Source organism: Falco peregrinus, chromosome 7, assembly GCF_023634155.1.
Source record: "Falco peregrinus isolate bFalPer1 chromosome 7, bFalPer1.pri, whole genome shotgun sequence".
NCBI lineage: Eukaryota > Metazoa > Chordata > Aves > Falconiformes > Falconidae > Falco > Falco peregrinus.
This window is the reverse complement of record NC_073727.1, coordinates 37,411,803-37,438,814: the sequence shown is the minus strand read 5'-3', so window position 1 is coordinate 37,438,814 and position 27,012 is coordinate 37,411,803. Positions and strand designations below refer to the sequence as shown.

At 37.0% G+C, this 27,012-nt stretch overlaps 1 protein-coding gene across 9 annotated transcripts in view; it reads right to left on the bottom strand.

Moving 5' to 3' along the window:
• The window catches only part of EYA4 (EYA transcriptional coactivator and phosphatase 4), a 158,009-nt gene that overhangs the window by 114,156 nt on the left and 16,841 nt on the right, over nucleotides 1–27,012 (bottom strand). For all 9 annotated transcript variants that reach the window (XM_055811194.1, XM_005230135.3, XM_055811193.1 and 6 more), the window contains exon 2: nucleotides 25,520–25,621. In XM_055811194.1, coding sequence (XP_055667169.1) covers nucleotides 25,520–25,552 — 33 coding nt within the window. In that variant the 5' untranslated portion in view covers nucleotides 25,553–25,621. The remainder of the gene's footprint in view (nucleotides 1–25,519; nucleotides 25,622–27,012) is intronic.

The window sequence follows — 27,012 nt, the reverse complement described above, 5'->3', positions numbered from 1 at the left end:
ATTTAGGTATTTAGAAGTAGAATCTTGAGCCCTAATTTACTTTTTGGGCTCCACATACAATACACGGAGGAAGAAAGGCAGTGCCAAAAAAGTCAGCGTGCTGTAATTGTCTACCTGATGGGAAATGCTGAGCAGATAAGTGGGTTTGCTTGTTAACCTGCTGTTTACCAGTTAGATCAATGATTCCCCACTCTGTGGCCTGGCTTCTCAGCTATGAGCCACCTGGCCCCATTAGGTTCCTAAGCAAGACTGGCTTTTTTTATTTAAATATATATATATATGTATATTATGGGAGGGTGTTCTCCAATAAGAGTAAAGCAATGGCTTGCAATAGATACACACATACTTAAGTTCTCTGTCTGATACGCAGCAAGAAATTTAGCATAAAGGGTATTTAATTCTTCTGTCCCAGAGGAATGGAAAAAAACCCCACAGATGGGACACACATACAGACATATACCCCAAATGTCTTAATTCCCAATGTCCCATGAAGTCATGTAAGACTTACTATTAGAAACACAGTGCAGAGGACAACTTGCAACAGTGAGGTATGTACCTAGAGTGAGACTGGAGCAGTACATGTAGATGTCATCATCTAAAACTGCACTCCTCAAAATCCCTGCTTACTAGCTGTAATTCTTCCTGCTATTGGATCTCTGCTTCTGCACAAAGCCAGAAATGTCTTATACTGAAAACCTGAAAACTCTTATCTCCATGGAGCATCATGCAATGGTGCATACTTGGTATTCTGCAAATATTACAGATTTTGCTTTGTTCCTTACAGAAACTAGAAAATATGCAACTGCTCCTCTTTAAAAAAAAAAAAAGTAAATTACATTACTGTGCAGTTCAGGGAACTGTGTTTATAAATATATATATGTATATAAAATATATATGTATAATGTTCTAATTCATAGAATATCTGTATGAAATTAAAAAAAAACTTTAAAAGACTACAGAAACAAACACCTTTGTTCTATAAATCTGTTCTAACCCTCTTTTACCATCTGCAACATTAATACATCAGTCCTTTCAACACCATATGACTAGGCTTCTAGCAACAAACTGCTATCTGAAATGTGAAAGACAAGAGTGTCACTGTTTATTTTTGTCAGTCCCATGGTTCCACTGCAATTGTAACACCTTCTTTCCCAAGAGCTACATTCTAATTATTGTAAAGCATTTTCACTTACAATATCTAAGTTATATAATAGTTCATCATCAAAAACGATATTTTGCAATGAATTTACAACTGCACACACTTCTACAGACAAACACTTTAAGGGATCAATCAACGCATGTAAGCCACAGTCTATCACAAAACTCTTGTGATTTAGCAGCAGTGCTGGTTATACATGTCTACAGGAAGAAATTTACTTCCTTTCCCTAACGCCTTATCTGCTTCTAGTCCCTCCTCTCCACCAGACAGGGGAGAGGCCACGAGGGAAAGAGAAGACATCTCCTTCAATAACTTTGTTCTACTTACAAATCTGTGCTGATTATCTGAAAAATTATAGTCACAGAGCTAACTGGTTTATATCCTTTTAAAAGAAATGTGGGCTATGTGGGTAAAAATATACAATGTCATGCTGTAATTCAAAATTTAAACATAATATAGATGCTACATTCTTTTATTGTATTTCTATATTGATCCGTGCTCTCTGCAGAAATCACAGCACCCAAATAATATACTAAAAATTAACATGTTATTTTAATGCTATTAGGGAAAATTTCCAAAAAGCAAGCCTCCCCACTTAAAATCCTCCCTCAAGACAGCTATGGTAACCCATCACCTTTTAAGCAGTATAGCATGTACCTCATTATCAAAATTAGAATTTCTCTGCTGAAAAACTACTCACAAAAAGATGGAAAAAATTTCAGCTATGTTCTTATTTTCTGGAATTCCATGGCTCTGTTTCTCAAAAAAATGAGAGGGGGAAAAATCCCTCTTGACTGTTCTGGTTTCAATATTTTTATTGGCAATTTTATTAGTAGTTTTATAGAAAAAAAAACTTGTAACATATCATTTTCTGGGATTTCCTCTGCCATTTACCTGGCAGTTAAAGCTGCTGGTTAGTGTCTCCAGTTTCCCACCTTTCCATGCATCTTACCAAGCTGGGCTCAGCATCATGCTTCCAGTCTTTTTAACTAGCATAGAGATCACCATGTACTCCTACTTTGCACCACTGCACGCTGCAGGCATGCCTGGTTCTTCCATGAGGTAACCCTTCCCAACAAAATAGCATTCCATGGGGGAAGAAAAAGGCAAAACAGAACTGACATTCTGGGGTGACAGCAAACCCAGAAAATAAAAATAAAAATCACAGAGCAGTTGAAACTATATATAAAACACACAGGCAAGTGATTTTCTACATCTTATTGTTGCCTTTAACATAATGTACTAGTGAGCAGATTAAATGCTATTCTTACTTATGTTTCTTAAAGAAGCCTTTAGCAAAGTTCTTTTGTACTCATCACACTACACACCCTCTGGCTTTCCCCAGGTATAGTAGGAAAAAGACATCAGAATGTGATGTATAGCTGGGTGCTCAGTGCTACATCTTCCCATTTTCTGGAAGAATTACAGAGTGTTCCCTGTGGTCATTTAACACCACCACCTTTACACTAAGCTGAGAAGACACTGTGAGGCATTACCATGGAGTTTTAAACACAACAATGCTGTACTTAATGCCAACTTAATTGCTGTACAGGTAAGAGAAAATGCATTAATTCCATTGATTTGAGACTGCATATATTGATTATGGGTTTTGCCTACCATCTCTAGAACTGTGTACTGGTGGTTTAAGAGAGCAGCAACTACCAATTTAGTCAATTTTACTATTACTCTGCAACAAAATGGATGCACATCATTAGTGTAACTGTATCAGAAATTATGCTCTGGTCACCAAACTAATGTGGAGAAGGGCTGAATTTGCTTTCTCCCATACATACCTTGTTCACTCTTGCTTCCATCTATACTTGTGTTTTTTTGATGTAAAAGCCTTTTCTCCACCAAGGAATGAGTGCAACTGAACATGTGCAGAAAGTATGCAAAGACACAAGAGGAAAGTCTAGAGAGTCCACAGCCACCCTGCCTTCAAACAGATAACTGCAATTACTGCTGTCTCTTGCACAGAAACAATTTTATATTAGTAACAGAAAAATCAAAAGTAGGAGAAAGGCTACATCCTAGTGGTTAAATTCCACACCTTAGATGCCACACCGAAGTGGTTTCTTGGACCAGCTGGAAGAGGACAACAGTAGCTGATGCTTGGTACTTAAGGCTGCTTTACCTGAATAGATTTGCTGTTACTCGTTCCCTGCCCTTACCCCCTTTGAGGTAACAGAGCAACGCTCACCAGTGGCATCAAACAATGCTTTTACAGAAATGAGATATACAACTGTTTTCCACCAGTTTACTGCCAGACCCATGAACTAGAAAGGACAGAGATGGAAGGGGAAGAGCAAAAAGACTGGAAAAGGAAGGGGATGCATTTGATGCTGTAATTTTGCCTTGCTCTCAAAGCTCTATTTAGAAAAGAATAGCTTATTTCACCTACGTTAGGAGCTTTCCATCTAATAAGGACATTGATTACAATTGCTTTTGATTATAATTGCTTTTGAATGCTCAAATTAATTTAATGTTATACTATATACAGTTATGGGAACACCACTAAAAAATAGACTGGCTTCTTACTGATTTAGCTTTGAATGACTTTCTGGAAGTTTATTAATTCAGCAAATAAGTGAAATTCTCTTAGGACAAATTATATCCTCATAGAAGTGTACAAATTACCTCAATTCATCAGCAGGCCAAGAAGTTCATAGATACTTGCTAGTTTCAGTGTTTCATCTTACAGGCAGAACCTAGCTCACCATCCACCGCATACAAGGTGAAATAAGAATAACTTTACATTTTGATGTAAATATTTTCCCCTCAAAATACATTTTTCTTGCATCCATTGAACAATAAAACCAGTATTTTCACCAACAGTCTTTCTGCTATTTACTTAGCAGTGTTCAACAACAGATCTAAAATCTTAGTTATTAATGAAGAGTTGAAAGTACCTGACACTGATGACCCAAAAAATTAAAAAGTAAAGATGAATATTTTTATTTCAGAACTTTTGAGAAAAATATATGCTGAAAAAATATATGACACTTTCTAAAGATGAACTTAAAGAGGAGTAAGCATGAAAATATAATTCAAGAACCTCTACACTTCTTTGGGAAGTATTTTTTCATAAAAATGTGCTTTTCAGTCAGGTTCTTTCCAACAAAACCTTGCCAGTTTTACAGGAGTTAGGTGAACAGGTAAGGCTTTTTCCCATTTTTTGGTCAGCTGGGAACTTAGGCAATGCTTGTCTATTACCACAGTCTGATTCTAAAGCTACTTTAATACTTAATGCCTTAATCACTTGTGCTTGTTAAATTATTTAAAATGTGCTCTGAACAACAAAGAAAAGAAGGATCTTCCTTTGCAGCTAATGAAGCAAAGGAAAGTTCTAGTTTCTCAGAACCTGTAGGGTTGAATGGGCAGCTAAGGAAAGATGCCCTTGAAAGTTTTGTTTTATGCCTTTTGCCTTATTTTTCTACTTACACAGGAGGCAAATAAAAAATAGGTAAAATAGTAGGAAAATAAAAAATGGGTAAAATAGTAACAGCAGAGTTGCCATCTCATCATAAATTTCTTCCCAACATAAAATCATTATTTTTCCTGTTCTGTTCATTCATTATAATCTTCATATTCAGTAATTCTTGCACCTCAAGATGTAGGTTACAAAACTGAGGCTACTGCTTTAGTGTCATCACAGCATCACATGCTGTGAAGGCTGTATAGGGAATCTGCATCTTCTCTACAGATACCTCCTCGTGAAAAGCTGTAAAACAAGTAGCAGGCAGAAATACCATGAAAAGGGAGGAATTCAAAGGCCTGTCTTTGGTACGACGTACATGAGTTACAAGCGGGGGTGTCTAGCGAGGGATAAATTAAAATATGCAAAGAAAGTCAACAACCACACAGGGGTGGTACATGGGCATGGCAAGTAGACCAGTGACTGTGCCAACCCTTTGAACAGTCTGTTTTCCACAGGGCTGGGAAGCAGTGTCCGAACCCATACACTAATGGCTGACAACTAGGGGAAGGATATACTCCATCTTACTTGCCAAAAATATTCTTTAATGAGGCTAAGCACAGAGATGGTAATGTTCAATCAGCAAGTACTACCAGCCTTCACAGACAATGTCCCACGTTATCACACAGAACAGAAGCGTCTTTTCTGTTTAAAGAGAAACACTTTAGAAAGGTTTATGAAGTATTAAGCATTTGTCAAGAAAAAATAAAATAACAAGCCTACTATGTTAAGATGTGTCTGTCTGAGTAATGCAATAGTTAAAAAGGCTATTAACTACACAACTGAAAGACAGTTTGGAAGAAATGGGACAACTATGAAATGAGCATGACCACAGAAGACCACAGAACAGCTTCAAAAAAATATATTAAAAAGTTAAATGACTTTACCAAATTAAAAAGCCAACTTTTTTCCACTCATCCAAAGATCCTTTTTGATATATGTATTTCGTAATATTTTATTACATTGCCAGGCATAAAGAATATTTTGTGTTCCATTGACACAGAGACAAAGCTTCTTGATTTCTGTACGTTTTTTCTATTAAATACTCAACAGAGACCTCAAAGGAAACACTGGAACCTACCATCTATCAGAATTCTCAGAAGTGACAAATAACATGCAAACTGCAGAATTTATATTATTTGAGTAACCTTCCAAAACTAGACACCAAACAAGTCTTGAAACGTATTTGAATTTTATGTATATACAACTACTTAGGTGTGGTAAGTATAATAAAATTTGTGATTTTGTGATTTGTGACCTTTTTTTTCCTTAGTAAAAACACTAAATCAACAATACATTATTACTATACTTTAAAGAAATTATCAAGGGTGAAATCAAATTTATTGCAGCTGTAACACTTCCAAAAGAGAACAGGAATCTGGGTCTGTGCCAAAGAACACACTTTTGGCAGTTGATCATATGATCTTTGAAATAACTTAATTAATTTTGTTGTAAAAATAAAACCTAAACGCCACTAAATATCAAAACCAAAGGGTACCAAAGTGGTTTCCAGACTGAAAAGGCGGCTTTCTTTAATTTCTTTAACAGTTGCTATGGCATCTAGCTTTCTAACATGAAATGCAAATATACTTTCTATCAATACAACCAATTTCAAAACAAAAGGATTTAAGTGATGAATACCATAAATATAAAATCTAATTCAGCTCACAGATGAATGCACCTTATCAAAAACTGAAATGACCTAGAGCAGTAGGAGTCTTCCAGAAAGCAGGAATAGCCGAAAAAAAATAGTTTGTCTTCTAATATCCACCCCCAGAACATCCCAGGTGGGAGATTACAACCCACATGCCAGTTACTCTTACGGGCTCCAATTCAGAAAAGCATACCTATTCAGGAAAGCACTTAATTAAGCACATGCTTATACGCTTTTCTGAATCAGGTCCATGGTACCATAGGAAATGGGTATAACAGACATTAAATGCAGGATTAAAAGTAACTCAGAACTTAGCTCCATAGCGTAAGCTTTCATTTATGTACTTTTATATTTTTAAGATATGATGCGCTGCTTAAAACATAGCCCAGCTAAGCACCCTCAACTGTAAAATGCAGTGGGGCCAAAAGGAGACCTTTTGTATAACCATATCCCAGGACCCATTCAGAATCTCACGTCTAGTCCACTGTAGAAAGTGCTACAAAAGGTGCAGAGTGCAGAGTACCCTTTTTTTGCATTATTCTCCAGCAGATGGGCAGCTTTGGGCATATTGACATAATGGGGATAAATGGCAGGTGGCCAAAGAGCTGTTCACCTCTGTGGTTTGGAGCTACTGATACATACCTAGTCAGAGTGTGCAAAAACAGAGCAAGGGAGGAAAGAACCCTGTACATGTTAATCGTGCACAGGAAAGATGACTTCAAGAAGGTCATTCCTTTTTTTCACTAGCAGCACTGCAGCACAAAAAATTTGTATTTTTCCTTCCATTCAGTGCTGTTCTCTGAGAAACCTGAAGCTGAAAAAGGTGGTGGCTATCAGCAAGCAAGATTGCACAGCGGCTGCTTTGAGCAAAGCAGGAAGCTGACAGGGCACACATGGGCCAGATGGATTAAGAGCCACTGGCAAGGTCTGAAAAATGACAAGTTTTGGTATGCTGTCATATCAGCATGTGATTATCAGCCAGCAGGAAAACCCTGTGGTCTGCACTGGAAAAAAAACAAGTCTATGAATGGTAATGATGCATATGTGTGGGAATACCAGACCCCTTCTTTAGTTTCAAATAACTGTTTTGCTGAAAAAGGTTACTTTTTTCACATAGTTCATGTTGATTTTCTATCACTTAAAAATAATACTAAACTGAATAAAAGTATATCGTAGCATAACCATTCAGAACATTATATGGAGAAGTTTAAAAACATTCTGCTGCCTGTAAGAGCTTTGATCAAAGAGGTAAAAGCTAGATTTGGAATCTCCCTCAGTGCAAGATGACTATAATTTTAATACAGGAAAATGAAATAAAAAGCTACCCTTTCATTCTGTGGCAATGTTTATTAACACTGGAAATCAGCAGAAACTTTAATAAGTACCGACCACTCTAAACTTTGGATTTAACAAACCAGAAGCTACACACACTCTCACAACATTACTAATATATTTTGCAGTCAGCCAATCTGTCAAAATCTGGGTTGGTATAATTCAGAGTTATTAAACGTAGTTCTATGAAATAATCTTAAAAGCTAAATTCTACAAAATAATCTTGAAAGCTAAAATAGCCAGTCTAATGAGATATTATTTTCTACTTTCACTTCCTAAACCATAACATCATGCAATTAAACCAACGGAATAGTTTTCACATAGGCAGCATTCACAAACTGATAACCTGCTGGTCAGCCCAACCCTATGTAATGGAAAGGTGTATATAACCTGAGCACACTTGACAGGGCTGCAGCAGTGTTTCAGACAGGGAAGCAAGGTTCTTTTCAAGTCAGAGCAACATGACAAATAAGTAGGACAGAAATAGCAGAGGGCTGCAAATTCTGCATACCAATTAATGCATTACTACCATAGACTGACTTACAGTTTCTGAAGGCTTTACTTTTCATCATGCGACAATCATTGAAGGATCTCTAAAGCATCACGTATCAAATCACAAACCCATGCAACTATGCAGCAGTTTCTTTACTGTGTGCTTTTAGAATGCCAAATAGAATGCAGGAGATCCTCTTTGAGTATGAAGATGAAATACTCTTATCAGCAGTTGTTTTTCTGCAGCCCTCAAAACCTAGCATCTCCTACAGCCATATTAATTATGAATACTCTACAGAATTACCTGGGTTGCATTTTCATTTTTCCTCATGATTCTCTACAACTCATTCTTTGTATCAATTTCTTTTTAAAATTGATATACATACATAGCAGGGATTTACAGCTACATGCTGGGCACACGCACACACCCACCCCATTACAAGTCAAACAGGCTTGACCAAAGCTCCAAAAAATTTGTCGTGTTTTCGCTCATCCTTAGACTGAATTTGCTCAAATAACAAAAAATTCTGGTATGAACTACAAAACACTGATACATAAAGTGCACACACCTGCTAATCCCACTGCATAATAGAGTGGAGGGTCTGCAGGGTTTGTTTTCGTCACCATGTATTTGGTTTCTTTGTTTGCTGTTGGTTTGGGAGCCAAGAATTTTCTGCTGAATTAGCAGATGTTTACTGGCTTATCAAAATTCAGTATTTAAAATATTAACATGTCAATGTTCAAAACAGTGAGTTTTTTGCTAGTAGTAACAGTGCTTAAACTCACTCATTAAAAAAATATATATCTTCCAACCATTTCCACTAAATTTTATATATTAAAATATTTACACCAAGAGCAAGTGTGAAAAGTGTATTTCTTTATATGGTATGGGGAGTTTTTAATCCTCAGACCAGCTTTTCACTTCTGTACAAGTAAACAATGTTAAGTTTCATGCAAATGGAGCAGATGACTCCAAGAAAGGGCAGGATCTGCTGTAAAACTGTAGTGTTCCTAATTTTAATCTATGATTTCTTTCCTTTAAAGAAAGTTTGCAAATCTAAAGTCCCAGGGAAGCAATAACTCTTAAGCCAAAAAGTAATGCTGGTCTTAGGCACTTAGTCTGCTATTCAATACATACAGTAATAAAGTTTTAATAAAGATGACTACAGTTATTCAAAAGAGTCTAGTGTCATATGAATGTGGGAGGTCTTTAACTGATGGTAGAAATTTTTATATAATATTTCTTTCTAAAACCACACAATCATTTCAAATCATATATATTGCATAAGAAGTAGGACAGTTTTGAATTCAGGAAATTTAATGATTTAAAATGTACTATACCGTATTAGGCAGTGTAAAATTGTTCATAATATATGGCCAATTATATACGTAGTGATGGCCAGTGTTGTCACAACTGGAAGACCTCTGCTGGCATAATAACAGTTATGCTTCCCACTTAATACACATTTCCTGCTAACTATAAATGTTTGGTTTGTTCATATTCAATACATGTAAAGACTCTGGTCATTCATCCATAATTATAAAAAGAAAGGATTGTACATTTGAATAAAATGTAAGTCTTTAGAGTATCTAAATGTTGTCAAAATTCAAGGGCTTAATTCTTTATGAGGGCAGAAAATGGATGCCATGATTTACTGGAATTATGCTATAAATTTCTTAGTAGTAAGACAGATGTTGGATGTTTTTCAAAATGTACCAACTGGAGACAGGATCCAGGTTATGCAGGCATGCAATGAGGCTGCTAACGAACCTTAGACTGCTATTCATCATAAACTAGATTTTGGAAAAAAAATTGCCTTCTCCCAAATGATTTACTCAAATATATTTCAAGCGAAGTGAGCCTGTACTGAAAGAAGGGAGAAAAGAAAAAATAAAAAAAAAAAAAAAAAGGAAAACTACAACATCCCCACTAGCCTAAATGCATTACTAAAGAAATTCAATTTTTTCTTCTACTTACAGGACTTTATTCTATTCTCTTAAGGTAGATGGAAATGGAAAGACAGTTGGCAGGAGCACAGTATTTCCCATGATTTCTTACTGTGTCATCTACAACAGAACCCTTTAACTCTAGTTATGCCACAGTGATTTACACTTCTTTGCACTGAAAAGGCATGTCTCCTTTGTTACACGTGGCTTGTGTGGGTACTGGGTAAAGCAAGCACAGCAGTTATCTCTTGTGTTCTATTACATGCTGTCATTAAAATAATGTGTAACTAATAGCTTCCTTCAAGCAACTAAGAGAAGTACATCAAGCACAAAAAAGCTGAAGGATGGTTGCAAGCCCACACAGCATCCACCCAGTTATGTATCCTTTCAGTGGAAAATAGTGCCAAAAACTACACACTGCACAATACCTTTATTACACTTTATTACACTTTCAATATTCACTTTTTATTAATGCAGAATAGTCTTGTCAGCTCCAGAAATGACAGAATGATTTATTCTGTCATTTTCTTTCCCTTTGGAAGGCAGCTACAGTTCCTCTTTATTTCCAAGATGAATCTTTTCTCCATTTCCCCCCTTTAATCTGACACCATTAAATTTACGACTTACAGGGCATTATAACCTCACAGTATGTACACTATGATGTTAAATGGGAAGCCCTGGGAATGAAGCCAAGCTGCAGTGGAGCTCATGGATGTCAAACTCACAAGCATACCTTAGTTTGGCCTTGCGTAATTCACTCACTGGGTTTCTCTAATTTAAATGGAGCTATTTTCTTCTGGGAGAGCAGAAAAGTCACACATGTAAACTTACCAGGTGACATTAGTAACATTTATAGATAAGAATACAGCTTTGTCTTTCGCCCCAGCTGGCCAGAAATTGGAAAACAATGGCAGAATCATGGTTTTGGCCTTCACAAAACAGTGACCTTTTTATGTAGCCAAATGCAAAGGCCTTATCTCTGTAGCAGCAGTCATAACACAGACAGGACTACTGCAGAGATCTCCATCAGCATCATAAAAAATCTTATTCTTACAGACAGATTTACACACAAGCCTTTGCTGCCTGATCTGTACTATGTATGGCATCTGCTAAAGACCATTTTCCAAATCCAGATTTCAAGAGAAACTATTATACTCTCTTGAGAGAGAAAAGTCTTATAAAGGAAGGCTAGGAAAAAAAAATAGAAATAAAGCAGCTGGAGATACTTTCTGCACAATCTAATATGTCTGTGCCTCTATACAGTCTTCACGACTTTTATAATGGTTTGACTGTCTGAGATAAATTTTTTGTTAGCATTAAGCTCAAAAGCTGCCACTGCACAGCAGCAAAATAGCAGGGACTGATTCTACCATTCTCTCCCAGGAACCAGTCGTAAAGGATGGGTGAACAGTGGGAACAGCCCAGGTTAGCTCCAAACATCAGAGGATGTTCCATAAGCCTCCCCTAGACAACAGTTAATTTTTCAAGTAGTACTCAGTCATGGCACTTTGATGATTTGTTAGAGCAGCAGCACCAAAACGTATAAAACATGAAAAGTAAACACAGTGGCTTGGCAAAACCAGCAGCCACGGAGCCGTGTCTGTATTACTCACCCCAACAGGCAGCCATGCTGTACTTCACTTTCCTACATTACTGCACATACTTGGCCAAGTATCCTTACAATCTTCACTTACATTTGGTTACCCTTTTTCCCATGGATGCTATATGCCATCTTTTGCTCTCTTTCAGCATTAAAAATTTGCAAGAAAATCAGCCGTATCCTATACATTCCTATGTGTACTCTCAACTAAAAATTTCCTCAGTGAACATGTAAATTTTTCAAAAGAACTGAGCTAGCTATTACAGGTGGTGTGAGTATTACATGTTAAAAAAATAGGGGTCTGGATGACACTTTACACACCTGCTGTGTGTTGAGAAAAATACTCCACATAAAACTGTCAATGCTAGTGTCACTCTTCTGCACTTCAGACACCGTTTCTGATCTATCGGCTGCGATCCTCTTCAGAGGAGTTAACATCTGCCTTGCTACTACAGCCTTGCTAATGAAGAGAAGGTGAGAAAAAGTTACAGCAGTTCAAAGCTGTCATAGTGTTTCAGTAAAATTAACAACCTTGTTGATGTTTTCCATTTTAGCTGAGTTACAGGACAGCCTTGCCTAGAAAGAATTTTAAAATTACCATGCTTAAGCAGTGAGGCTCCAGTTAAATCCTTCCAGTCCAAGGGGCCTGGTAACTAGCACTGCAGAGACATAGAAAAGAAACCATGCAAGCCATGCACAGCCAAAATTCACAACCTAAGTCTCTTCATTTGAACAATAGCTTAAAATACTACTCATGAAGAAAAATAAACTTTACTGTATCTTCTTCCTCTCACTACCCACGGAATAGCACAACTGGAAGCAGACAAAGAAAGACTGCTGGAAGGATACTGGCTAATACTAATGGAAATAAAGTTTCAAACTCCAAAAAGGGAAATGTCCACTTCCATAGAATAATGAAGGAGAGATTTCCAGTGAGGTTTATCAGCTGCTGGATTTTTTTTTCTTTTTTTTCTTTCTTCCTTCCTTCCTTTCTTTCTTTCCTTCTTTCTTTCTTTTTTCCCTTTTCCTGAGTTTTATGTGTACTCATTATGGATGATGTTTTTACAAATACACTCTTGATTAGACTGTATTGTGAATATTGATATCTTCTCTCATTCTTTTCTGAAACTATGCTACCAGCAAGTATAATTTTTGAGCACTGCGAAGCACTCAGCTGAAAGTGTCAGATGTTTCAAAACACTACATCGTTTCTGGTTAGGCACTGCACCGTGTATTCAATAAAACCTCAAGAGCATCTCCTGAGACTGCTAGAAATCAGAGGACAAATAGTAGGTCAGTTCCTGCTCTTAGGACATGCCAGACGGGTTTCTGTAACTGGTGATTTTAAAGAAGCCATGCTGCAGTCCTTTTACAACCAGCTGGCATCCTTCCTCTTCAATGCATGTCATGTTATGTGAACCCAGACAGCAAAGAATATAGCAATGCCCCTGGGATAATTACAGTTACTCATTAGCTCCACACTCTTACAGGTAAATCGGTGAATTTTGCACCATGATTTGCAGGTCCACAATCAGGTCATATCCACAGCACTGACTATTACTGCAAGATCAGTTATAAACGGAAGTAGATTGAGACATAAAAATTTTAGAGGTCTTTTTGATGCACATTAGGCTCTTCATAAACATGAGAAATTAATCCATCCATGAAAGAATATGTAGTACAAGTTCAAAGCATTATAGTCTGCTTTTTATCATTATGTAATTTAGCATGTAGACCACATCAAGATTTCCTTGACTGACAAAGTATACAATTTCCCATACACCACAGAAGATAAAAGTAGCAATTACTATGATCTAAACATACCTCTTTTTCTCCTTTTTTAAGTGCTCACATAAGCTCTTTGCACAGTAGCTCTGCTTGATAGGCTGACAGGCTTTCAACAACAGGTGAATTTTACAGCTGCATGACTCAGAAATAATTATGTTGGGATAAGGCTCTATATAGGCATTCAGTTTTTGTAGACATAAAAAAGAAACATTCAGCAGGTTAACTACAGTTGCATGGCTACAGAATGTGTAAAATGCCAATATTCTAAATAATTCTAGGTCTTCTTCTATCTGTACACAGGCATTTAGGTAAAAATATGAAGGCGGTCAGTAGACTTTCCAAACCTATCACTTCTTCAAACCTGGTTATATTTGGTAGGATGTCCTGTTATGCAATTATTCAGTCTTATCATGCCAGGACTTTCAACAGAACTCTTTATAAGGTTAAAGTCCAAAACAGAAGACATCCAACAGCATCAGAAAAGCACTGAAGTGTACCATCATTATTGTAATACATCTGCTATCATAGGCATATTCTAAATTACAGTTTAAATTACATGAACTTGAGATTTTCAGTAAACATTTCAGGATAAGGTTCTCAAAATGTTAGCTAAATCTAACCTTTTAAAATTTAAAATAGATACTATTTCAACCTGGAAAATTCAGGCCAATGTTGACTTTTCCGGCAAATCTATCAGTATGTGTTTTCTTTTGTCAACATTAAGTACTACTGAAGTCTAGGACTAACAAGAAAGAACTGGAGTTTATGAATGATCAACCAATGATGCATCACATAAGTGCCCTTTGTGCTGCAAAGACTATTTCCTCTACTGCTACTGTCATTTTGCAGTTATCTCCAGATTAAGTTTAGCATCTAGCAAGAAAAATGTAAAAATTTCCTTCAATTAATTAAACTCTGGATTCCTTGACTTAAAAGCAAGTCATGCACAAAACTGAGTATGATATCAATTCCTTGGAAGCCTATGATTTTCACTTGTGATGCCCTGAAGAGTATGGTTTAAATTGTCATTTACTACATTTATTAATAAATACATAAATACATTCCGTTTGAAAGAATGAAGTGATAAGGAACCCCTTGCACCTTCAAAGATATAGGAAAAAGGGATAAAACTAGTTTCATTTTTATGAATCTTCTAGATACAGATGCCACATTAAAAAGGCTAAAGGTTAATCCTTACTTTTGTAATGTGGTGCTAAAAAACAATGAAAACTCATTATCAAAGAGATTTAACTTGGGCAATGAATCTGAGAAGATGACAGACAAGCAGTTAGGTAACAGGATAAAGAGCAAGATGGCTGGATGTCCGTAGCCCACCAAAGCTCTAGCACCACTACAAGACCACAACTACATGGAAGAGAACATACAGAGCTTTCTCTTAAATACAGCTTTCTGTATAAATATAGATACATACAGAGCTTTCTGTATAAATACAGCTCTTAAGATTATTTAGCATATACTGAACAAATGAATGTGCCAGTGACTGGCACTTAAGCTTAGGCTGAGTAAAAAATCACTTGAAAATTAGATAATAGATGCGTAATGGAAGATGGTAAGCAGTAGCTCAATGTATGACTTGGCGTACAAGAAACTGATTAAATGTATATAAAGGGAAACTGATTGGATTCAAGTTCCTGAACAGTTAGACCATGGCATATAGGACACTGACAGTACACAGCATTCACTCCTGCTGTCTCCTGTACTTCCCTGAGAACAGAGACTCCTGTGTGAACTCTGTTAAGTATAGAAGACATTCTCCCTCTGATGGTAAAAGCTACTGAAAGGATAGAAATGCTCCACAGATTTCATTGCAGAATTATTTTAATTTCACTGTTTCAAACACTATCAAGTTTACGTCACACCTGAAATAAAACAAGCTAAAGAAGAAACAACAGCCTGTTCCACTCAAGCAAATGCCTCAACTGCTGGGAAGCAAGATGCTGCGCTCAAGGCACAGGCTACTGGAAGGATTTGAACAGTAGAATAAGAATCTTTCAATGGGTAGAAAAAGAACAAACAGAGGTTTTGCTAACTGCCCGATAGCGTCTATGAGGATGACCATATAGGGAACAAGTTATTTCTCATGCTTAGTCCAACCTGGGCTGATAAATCTACAAATCCTATTTACTCAGTCAGTAAAAAGAATTCCTAAAAACAGTTTAAGCACACATTACTCACTGCTGGTTTCTGAATTACCATCATAGTTTGACTCTGTGAAAGAAAGAACTAGCATCTACACTGCTGTGACCAGCAATGTGAGGTTCCCAAGGTATGGGTGTTTATCCTGTAAATCCCAAATATGCTCAGGTAGCACCCCAATGCATTTCACTACAAAGCCACATGCAGTCCCACAGGGAAGGTGACTGTGTGACAAACTGAAACTTGAAAATCTGTGCTAATTTTTTAACAGTTGCTAACTGAAATGAGATAGAAACAAGTGAAGTTTGTTTAGCTCCTTCCCTTGTATATTTTGACTGAATCACATGAACAAAAAATTTAAAGCCAAACATTTTGACTGAAACACATGAACAAAAAAATTTAAAGCTTCACAGAATAAGGTACAACTAAAGGTTTGCATTATAGAAGATTTTTTTCATTACAGAAATCCCACTAGTCACTTCTTCCACTACTAAAAAAAAAAAAAAAGTCCTAAAAAGCAAAAATCAGGGTGAGTTAACATTCACCCATCTATATTTTTAGCTTCATATTACCTTATCAAATGATATCATTTATGCCTCAAAAATTCTATGTCCAGTATTTTCCAGATTGGAGCCTGTAGGGGCTGAGGATGAGGGGCAGTGCAAGAAAAGGAACCAAACAAGCATTAGGGATCAAAATGCACCTTTCTTCCAGGTTCTCTGAATCAGACGATCTTCCAAGAACCTTCTCTGTACCTTACCTGCTAGTGGGATGTAGAGCAAAGAGCGTACTGAAAATACAGATGAGAATGCCAACCTGCACACACCTGAGCTCAGCAATGAGACTGAGCAGGGTGCCTGAAGGACCCCAAGGGTAAAACCACTTAAGTCTCCACTTTGAAGGCTGTTTCACAGCAGATTCTCTTCCTTTTAATACCACCAAATTCTAACTTCAGCAGCTATTTTCACAGGGAAAAAGGTACCCCTCCCCCCATATTCTCTATTAGCATTGAAAAAGAATGTCAGCCGGCGCTGGAAAGTAGTATCTTGTAAACTTCTTTCAGGAACTGGTCAGGAAAGCTATACAGCATACTGAGTGCACTAAAAGTATCACATTGGTAATATGTTCGGCCTTGTTACTCAAATATTTTTATTCCTGTTAAGCAAATCTAAAAAAAAAAAAAAAAAATAAAATCATTCTAATGTTGCTGTTTACTGTGAAAATTTGTTATTTCCAGTGCATACCAGCAACAATTCACGTTATAAAGAACATCTGACCACAAGATTTTTCACACCTCTGTATACAGCTTTTTCTTTCACTACAGGAAAGCATATTAAGCTTTTCAGATTAGAATTTATATCAGTTTCAAACACAGAAGAAAATCTCTGTCTATTGCCCAGATACAGCTCTGTCATCTACTGGCATCAGCAAAAGAACACACCTGCAACAGTCAGCAAGTCCTACTGTGTTTGAGACTCAGGTTTATCCAAAGGCACCTGTGCAAACCACTAGACTGCTTTTTCCTTTTTTTCTCTCTCTTTTTTCTTTTCCTTTTTTTTTGGGGGTGGTGGTGGTGATGGTGTTTGGTTTTGGTTTTGTTTGGGTTTTTTTGCTTTAGGCAATGAACCTGGAAAATGGGAAAACCTCTTCACTGAAACAAAAATTTTACCATAGGTGGCCTAGGTTTTCTAGGGTAAGCAAATTTTCCATAAAAAAACCTTAAATTTCAGGTACAGGTTCTTAAACACTACAGGACTATAGATCTTTTCAGAGTATTTCTCAGCCTTGTTGTTAGTTGACAAATGACAAGTGCTGAGCTTATTAGTGGCTCTGTTCAACAACATTCTGGTCTGGTTTTGCCCTAACTATCATGAAACCAGTGTCAGGATGCAGTTAACATATACTGACAAAGAAAGTGAGATGATAAACTAGGTCTGTTGCCACATTTAAGAAAAGGTTTGTTGAATCAGCTCTGGTCTTGGCTGAAATAAACTTTGTTTCTCATCTAGAAGTTGCCTTTATAAGAGTAACACTAATGCAAAACTGGTCTCTCGGCTGCAGCGCTGCTTTGTATTTGGGTCAGTGGACCTCCTGGACTAAAGCTCGATCACTGCTTAAGTCTAAGTGCTGGCATGCTGCAAAGCACCCTACAGCAACAATAGTCTCACCTGTCATCAGGTGTTGGTTTCAGAAGTATGGAGGATGAACTAATCTTAAAAGAAATTATTTTATTAATTAATAAAATAAGCAACACAAGATTTGCATTGTTTCTTCAATGGGATCCTCTGAGACAAGTTCTGCCCCAAGTGATATTATGGCAAAACTATTCCCATTCACTGTAGCCCTAACATTTCAACACTAAACTTTTCCTCCTTTAAGTTGCTAGAGAATTAACCTAATACAAAAGAGGACAAGGATGTGACTGTAGTTTAATGGGTCTGGATGTGCTCAAAGTGTTTAAGACATACTTTATAAAATATGAAATTATATTCTTCATCTAGTGTCATTTTATGATTTAAAAATGTAACACTTCTCCCTGTCATTCCCTTTTTTAATACAAGTTGACTTGCAAGACAACCACTCAGATACTGAGGCAAAGCTCAGAGAAAAGTTACTATAGGGAGAATAAAGAAACCATGACTGTTATATGATGCTAAATAAATATTAGCCATAGCCACAAATCATTCAGAAGTATTTGCTAATAAAATACTTCTGAAATTATTGCTTTTATTTTGTATTTCCAAGTATTTTCCAGAAAAGTATTTAAGCACATGCCTAACTTAAAGTACATGAGAAATCCCATTGATTTCAGTGGGCTTACTCACATCCCTTACGTCCCATACATTCTTAAGCACACTGCTGCATCTGGACTTTTTGCAATAATCAAATGAGAATAGACCAAACATATGTTCAGTGTAATCCATACTTTTCACTTAAAAATGTAGGCATAGTCATTTAATAGACATGAAAGCACTAGGCTTTTAGCCTTACAAAATGAAAAGGCTAGAGAAGATCAATTGGTTGTCATATTGTCACGTTTTGTGTGCATTACAAAACACTGACACCTTCTTATTGAGGAATAAAGTATTTATTTCTGTACATGTTAACGTCACCTGGACCCTGCCAAAATCAGAAGCCTAAGCTGATACACATACAGTAAGTGTCCTAAGGAAATGATTATATTTTCACTTTGCATTCACAGATAGGACTGATATGGACATCCTTGGAAATTTCATGAGTAATTCTAAGTTAAAATACAATATTAAAATAATTAGAAGTATAGCATTTAGAAGTTTGGTATTTTAAATGCTTGAACAAGTACCTTATCTTATAAGAAAAATCCATCTGCAGAGCTTGGAATGTGTCTTGTCAGATTTCAATGATTTCACATAAAGAAGCATTTTTAGGGAGAGGCAATAATTTTATTAGACTGGCTCATATGTTCCATATCTTATATTTACATGCATATATACAAACCTTTTCTTATGTGACTAAGCCTTTGTTGAGGCTCCAAAGAAGGCCTAAGTTGGCCCACTTCTCAGGCCTTGAAAAGAAGTTTTTGTACCTGCAAGTTTTTTCCATTTTTTTCTAGTGGTATTATCTGTTATAATACAATAGAAGTCACCTCTGATATCCCTATAGCATCAGAGCTACAACTTCATTATTAATACAGAATTCCATGCTCCTGGACCCCTAGAGCCCTCTGGGCAGAAGACAGTATCTACCTTGAAGGAAGTTTATCTAGCTTATGGAAGTAGCAATTTTCTCAAGTAGTTTTGTCCCTAAAATTCCAGTGTGGAGCCTCTCTGGAGCCAGGAATACCAGTCATAACAAACTATATGGTAGTTACGTGTCAGTCCTTGTCAGTGCTCCAAGGACAGTATGTGACAACAGAATGTATTTCTTTTATTGGTTTCTGTTGTTATTAAACATGGCCCATAAAACGCCTTTCCATTTAAAACTCTGATACTGACTTTGTAACATCTTCCAGGAAACAGGTGGAGAGCCGACCCAGAGGAGATGTGACAGTGCCAGTGAGAGGAACAGTTCTGTTTGCTTGCCAGCCCCTCTCCTCATCCCATCTTGCAAGGTTACAGGCTATGGATGTTATTCTGTCCCGTTCTCTTGGATATTTTTTGAAGGGATCATGTATTTAGCATTCAAATCATAATTTTAATTAACTCACAAAGAAATGTACATTCTATTACATGTGTCAATACTTGTATCTTTGACCAATGCCAAAATGTATTATTCCTATTATATGCAATTCATACAAAACACAAATCAGCTCAGTTTATTCCATGTGTCAAAATGCATTATCTGCTTCTGAGTGCCCTCTGATTTGGTCTCTCCCATTTGGTAAATGGGAAAAATAAAACACATACACGACTACTAATGTAGAGTGGAAAAGCTACCTTCAGATTTAGCACTGGTGGATTATGGTATAGAAATTACAGAATGCTGAAGTGGTAGAGGGCAAAGAAATTAGAAAAACAGTATTTATGTGTTCACAGAGGTTGTCATGCCGTATGTAAAGATATTGCAGCAGGAAGAGAATAATGGTGATGTTTCTGCCTCAAATTCCTATTAGATTACAGGCAAGGCATTATGGTATTACACTTTATTTTTTATCTACTATAATTCAAAGTGGTTAATAATTTTGGATCATCAAGCCATCTATATCTCTGTGCCAATTACTGTGTCTATAGAAAGGGGGTAATAAAATACCTAAGCAACCTTCCAAAATGCTCTGAAATGTAACTTGGAAAAGACACACTGGTTCTCGTTTACTTCAGCTGACTTTCAAGTTACAACATTTTTCTTTCAATGATTGCTTTTAGTTAAAGCAAATAATCACTCATTAAGGCAACTATATTTTGCTTGCTAAATGTGTAATTTCTTCAGAAGATACTCACTTACTGGTATTTAACATAGTTCACTGCTTTCATAACAGTGAAATATTTGTGCATACTGACAGCATTTCATGACCAGAAACTAGACTAGATAACTTCCAGAGGTCTATTTCAACCATCACTAATTTGACAAGATGAATTGCCTGTACTATTCCAAGTCCTACAAATATTGGTATCACAGAAATAAGAACCGCAACCTGCTATGCGGTGATACAGAACAGTCTTCTAAAGTATGATTGACATTTAAAACTCAGTAAAAGAGCTTAAACTATTTTTCATTTCATTGAAATGAGCTTCAGCCAGAGTTCCCAGGGTGCAAGCAGGCTGCCCACCCCGGAGCGGGGAAGACGAAATGCTGCAGGCGCAGGGCTCATGCATCAGAGAGGTAGCTACCACTGAAAACCGATCTGCAAGGGGATCAGATCTGACACCTTCACACGTTAAAACAAAACAAAAACGGGGAAACAACGCTGTCTGAAAAGGTTGCCAGGGATGTCCAGCTGCAAGCAGGACATAAATGCAAGTAACAGATATGATAGTCTGTATAATCTGATGAAAAACAAATAACTTACCAAGGGCACAATGAGGATGATTGTCCAAACATCATAAAAATGAAAACCTGTTCGTTCAGGTTTAGCCTCACATCTGCTAGCATCCTGTCCTACAGCACTGCAATCTATTGTTTAATTCTCGGCTAAAATGAAGTAATCTAAATATGCACGCTGTTACATAAAAGGGCCAGAGGATGAAATTACACCAGCTTCTAACAAGGCCCTTTGAAACCCTAAACTAGCAAGTTAGCTGCCAAATTATTTTTCTTCTACTACAGATTGAACAGCAAATAATGGCTATAAGAAGATAAAATAAAGAGTCTAGAACTGACGTTCTAAAAATCCTGTGCTTGCTATACCAAAGCACAACAGAGGACTATTTAGGTGCTAAACATTTATCATCTTATTAACCATGTCCAAGACCAGTCTTAAAAACTTTTGTCTCCCTTTTTGCTACACTCTTCATAAATAAAAGATCTATAGTTTCCTTCTCTCCCAACTTCAAAGATAAATAGAAGAATTTTTAACATGCATCTTTTGAAAAAAGTATTTTTTAGAATTTAGCAAAAATCAGCATATTTATTTCAAAGGATAGCAATAACAGTAGCAAAATCTAATGTGTTTTATTATCTTCTACATTGTTTTTCTTTTGTGCATATAAAGACTATGAGAATCACAGTTATTAAAACTATGTTTTTACCTTGCCACATCTGTCTGTGTGAAACCAGTTTGTGTAGCTTTAAGTATTCTCTTACTTGATAAGTAGCAGCCTGCACTTGGTGACAGACATCACACAGGAACAAAAAAAAGACCATTTGGTTATTTTCCTCTATCTGTGAAATACCTGTCTTACTATTTTCTTCTTTTTCTTTCAGAATACTATAAATTGAACCTTTCTATTAATGAACAGAAGATTTCCTCTTATGCACAGATGCACAAGTATATTCTGCATCTGAATTGGAAAGAAAAATGAGAGTTGTGAGCTCTTTAGGACACACACCTGCCCCACAAGTACAGCACCATGATGAGCCCCAGCCCAGCCCGCTCCATGCCAGCTGGAGGAACCTGCTGGATCTCAGCTGCACCTGAAGAGTCCCAGCTCTACTCTGTGCTAGGTAGTAACCTGCATTATTTTCCTGCTGATCTTCAAGATACAGCTATTTACCTATGCAGTTGTGTGTAAAGACAGGAAACCCGAAGTATACTCCACTCTGATTCTCACTCTTTTTATCACTGTATGATTTAGATAAATAATAAACTCCACTCTGATTCTCACTCTTTTTATCACTGTATGATTTAGATATGTCTCAATTCCCGCACCTCTGCCACATGGGACTGGGAGTGAGAAGGCGAAGGAAAGTGGGCACAACAGGCTTCCCAGTACAGAGGCTCTGTGGTATGACAGGCAGGCAAGGACACTGGCTTCTGGTCAATCAGTGCAGAAGGATTTAAAATTTAGCAGGGGCAAGGAATTTACTGGACATAAAAATAGGAAAAATAAACAAATTACTGACATAATGCAATAAATAGTGTATATATTACATCTAATCAAGCTGGCATCTCAGAAAACACAGCAGCTGCTCAATTCAGTCAAATGCAATTCTTTAGAGGCTCAGAGAACAGGGGTGCACTTAGGTTTCTGAAGCAGCATGTAGTCCTGCAGTCACTGGTCTGAGACAAAAGTGGCAGAGTTTATTTCTTATGCCGCAGCTGGGATGCTGTGGAATTGCTCATAGCTATGATCATATGACTTTCACCTGACTGTAATATAGTTTAAGAATAGGAATCATAGAACTAATCATTTCTTATTAGTGTATTTTAAAAGAATAGAAGACAAGACTAAACAACAAAAACTTGAGTTAGAACAATAATAGTGATCTCAGAATTACAGAGCAGATTGTCAAAATAAAAGCTACACTACAGTCCATCATACTTCATGAGGACAACCCACTTGCAGAAACCAGCATAATTTCTTTTCTTTAAAATGAAACTTGAAAATTAATCTTGTTCACTGTCCAAAGGAACTGTGCCTAGCCTCCTTTCCCAAGGACAAAAGGCTCCTAACAGACTGCCGAGGGAAATTAATTCAATAAAGGAATCTCTCTATTCAGAAAACCCAACTGTCCATGAAACATGCCACCCAACCTTCTAACCAGAAAGCACCTTCTAACCCATCTTGGTTGCAAAGACAGGCAGTCTGTCAAGTAACTAAGGACTAGAGTATTTGGGGCAAGGTGCCAGCACAATTTTGAGCACAGATCTTGCGTTCATGCTTATTCACACAATCTAATACGCTCGCAGCAACAGCTAGATCCTTTGGCTCCTTGAATTTCCATGGTCTAAATCTTATGTACCCAGCTCCCAGAGAGGAATCCTGAAGCCGAATGAAGTATGTAGGCTCCTTGAACATGTCAAGAAACGGAAGTCCTGCATGATGAGCAGAAACTGCCTAGAGCTAACTAGTACAAAACACATTAACGGATACAAAACACCAGGGCAGCACAAGCAGAAGGGCTGTAGGATATACAGCTGATACTTTCCTAGAGCTTAAACCACCAAAGACTTGGCTAAAGAATGCACCCTTCTTCCTGGCATCTCTAGCTCACAGTCCTGCCTTGTGACTTCAAAGAACTAAGCCAGAAACACTATTTTCTTTTTTAAAACCTGGCTATGAGAGGAGTTTAACCATGAAATAATAGTGAAAAGGCTTTTGAAGTGGAGAAATGAAAGGACTGCTTTAGTCAGACAGGCCTCACACTACAATTCCTTTCCCAGGACAGTGCCCAATGCCTAGGTGAGATCTTAGTACAGGTGCACACTTGGATGAAGAGCATGATGGAAGAGGACTCTTCCCACCCCTTCTGTTGAAGTTCTGCCACTGTTCATCAAAGAGTAACAAGAATAAATGCTTGTCTTGAATCACAGTTTTCTGTGACACTAACAATAGCATTAAGGACAGGAAATCCTATCTCCATATGCAGCATGGCACAGGTTTCACCTCAATTTGTAATTTGCAAGGTTGTTCCCACATATTAGCATCAAGCTATGTAGTAACTATGAAAAATACTACAGAAAGCATACTACAATAAAGTAGTAAAATGGCTACTAAAGTATGCATTTACCAGGCATCCAGTGGTGCAAAAACTTTTAACTGCAATGAAAACACAATTTTGCACTAAGCTATTTCCTATTAATAACCATACCATGTACACTGCACAGAATAATTGTTCCACAGACTATGAGAGAAGAACTTCTGTGTAATCTTTTATGACCTTTATAAAACTTTATTAAATTATGGAGCCATGTAGCTTTTACATGCTCTGAAGTCTTGGTTGGGAACAGTTTAAATACATACATAGGCACGGCTGTCCCAAGCAGTGCCATCATAGTGACTTAAGACACTGTCAAGACTTTCCAGTTCTGTACCATTTTAAATCAGTAATAAAACTCTAGTCCAAGATAAAGTCTCAGATAGGAGCTATCCAGTCAGGAGCAAAGCACTTATTAAATAAAATTACCGACATTTTTAAAACACATGCAACTCTTCTCAGTTCCTTGCACTTGGGTTACCTATAAAAGTCTCTGCTATAAAAAAAGATATTAATACTAGTTTATTACATGGATAACCTCTTCCAACGTGTCAGAAATAAAAATATGAAATCCCTTTATTCGTCTTGAGTACACTGAACCCAAGCTGAGACCTGTGGGGATCATGGTACTCACAAAATCTGCCAGTACTGTGGAAGCTAGAAATTAAGATGTTAAAAACAGTGCCAATACTTTTGGATGGCGAGCCCAGCCAACTTTAAATTTGATCAGAGAACGCTGTCTCCTCAGAACTGCAGCATGGTGGTAAGGAAGTCTGGAGACCACATCCTTAAAGGAAAGGAAAAATTAGAAAGGAAAAAGGAGAAGAAACGTTCACCCTGTTTTTCCCAGCTATTTCATGAATGACAAGGGGAATCTCCCTCTGACATGCGACAGGGAGCCATACTGCCAATTCTCACAATTCCCTTGAAATCCAAGACAGTCCTGAAACAATTTACATCGTCTGCCACAGTCTGACCATCTGAAATGTCTCATTGGCATTTGCTTGCTCTCGCTTTGGCAAAACTATGGATATACATTTTGATACAATTATTTGAACAAGGCATACCATTGTGCAAGTTTTTAACATTTTATTCTTCCAGTGTACCTTAATTCCATCCATCAGCTCTCCAACAATTCTAGTTCTGAAAAATGCTATACAACTATGATCTTTTACCTTTCAACAGGTTAAAAAGATTAAAACCCCTCACTTTATGTATGAACTAAGACAAGGTTTGAATCTAGTAGCTCAGAAGCTTTCCCCTGTTTTTACTATAATTCTCAAACCTGAAGCAAAATCCCTTCAAACACAGCTTGAACAAAGTTCAATTTATGCAGTTGAGTTTAGCAACATTTGCACTTACTGACTGTTCACTTGGATCCTGAGAGTCTTCCATGGAGGTTATTCACTTTTCTTTTCCCCCTCAGGCAGAAATTCTCTTCCCTCCAATTTACAGCTCAATACTCTAAAAAGAAGAAAAAAAATGAACATATTAGTCTGCGGTTCCATTTTCAAGGCAAACCTGCAACATACACCCTAACTGAGGCTGTGGTTTCACTAAAATCTGCAGCAAAGTTCCCATTGACTTCTATGGAGCCTAATTTCATATAAAATGTTTCAACACCTCCAGTATTATTTCGGTAAGCTATCTAAAATACACCAACAGAAACAAGAATACACTTAAGTAATAATTATTCAACTCCTGCAATAAAAAATAGTTATGAAAACAAACTAATAAAAAAGCTAAAAAGCTAGAATATTTAATACAGGCAGCTGTTTAAGTAGACAACGCAAGATAACCCTTGGGAGGGCACATTAGAAAAACAATTATGGAACTTTGAACAAAACTGCTTAATACACATTTAATGATAACCTCTTAGTCATTAAGTGTCTGGCAGAAAAAGGTTACTATGCAATTATCAGCATGAAGTCCCCTCTCTAAGGTCCATTAAATTCCTTTAGGATTAAATAAAATACACAAAGTGGTTTATAACAAGCAGCTCCCTACAAAGTGCTAAATGGCAGACATTACCCTAATTATGTGCTATGTCTCTATGCCTTCTCTCATAGGGTGAATCACTCTCATCAAATATTGAGATCTTCAATAAGAAAAGTCCATTTTCTAATAGTTCTGCATACAAATTATTATGGTAACCTTAACTATAAAGCCACACATTTATATTATAATCTCCATTCTCAAAAGATCCGCTTTGGAGTTATGCAAGTTTGCATAATTTAGAACAAAACAAGTGTCAGGGATATTTCATATATGCAATAATCATAATATTTGTAGCTAATGTTACATTTAAAAGAAAACAAAATATGTAACAGTATGTAAACACAAAAATTAAGGAACACAAACAACCTGGATTTGTTTATCAATATTACCTGGATTTGTTTATCAACAAGGCACCCTAAATAAACATGACCTGGGAGTATGCCCAATAACATAAACACATTATGGATCTTTGTTTTAAATTCTGACCAGCAAACACTGACACTTCATGCTACCTCTGCCCTGTCCCAAGGTAACCACCACTTATCTGAGGTTAAACAATGTGTAGCTCTGTTGGCACTTGCAGAACACTCAAAGGAACCGGAGCCACAGCCCATCGCACCCACACATTCCCACCCACCGCCCTACCTTGTAATGTGAATACCTCCTTAGTCTGAAGTGCCACTTACTTGCCATTATCTCCATTTACTGCCTAAAATGCAACTCCCAAAATTTCTTTGTCTTTTGTACCAAGTATTTCCTAGAACATACACATGTGCACAATGACACCCCCGGTCTACTTTTTTCCCAATTCTTACCTGGATGATACTCTTCTGTTTTCCTTCCCTCTAACTTTCAAA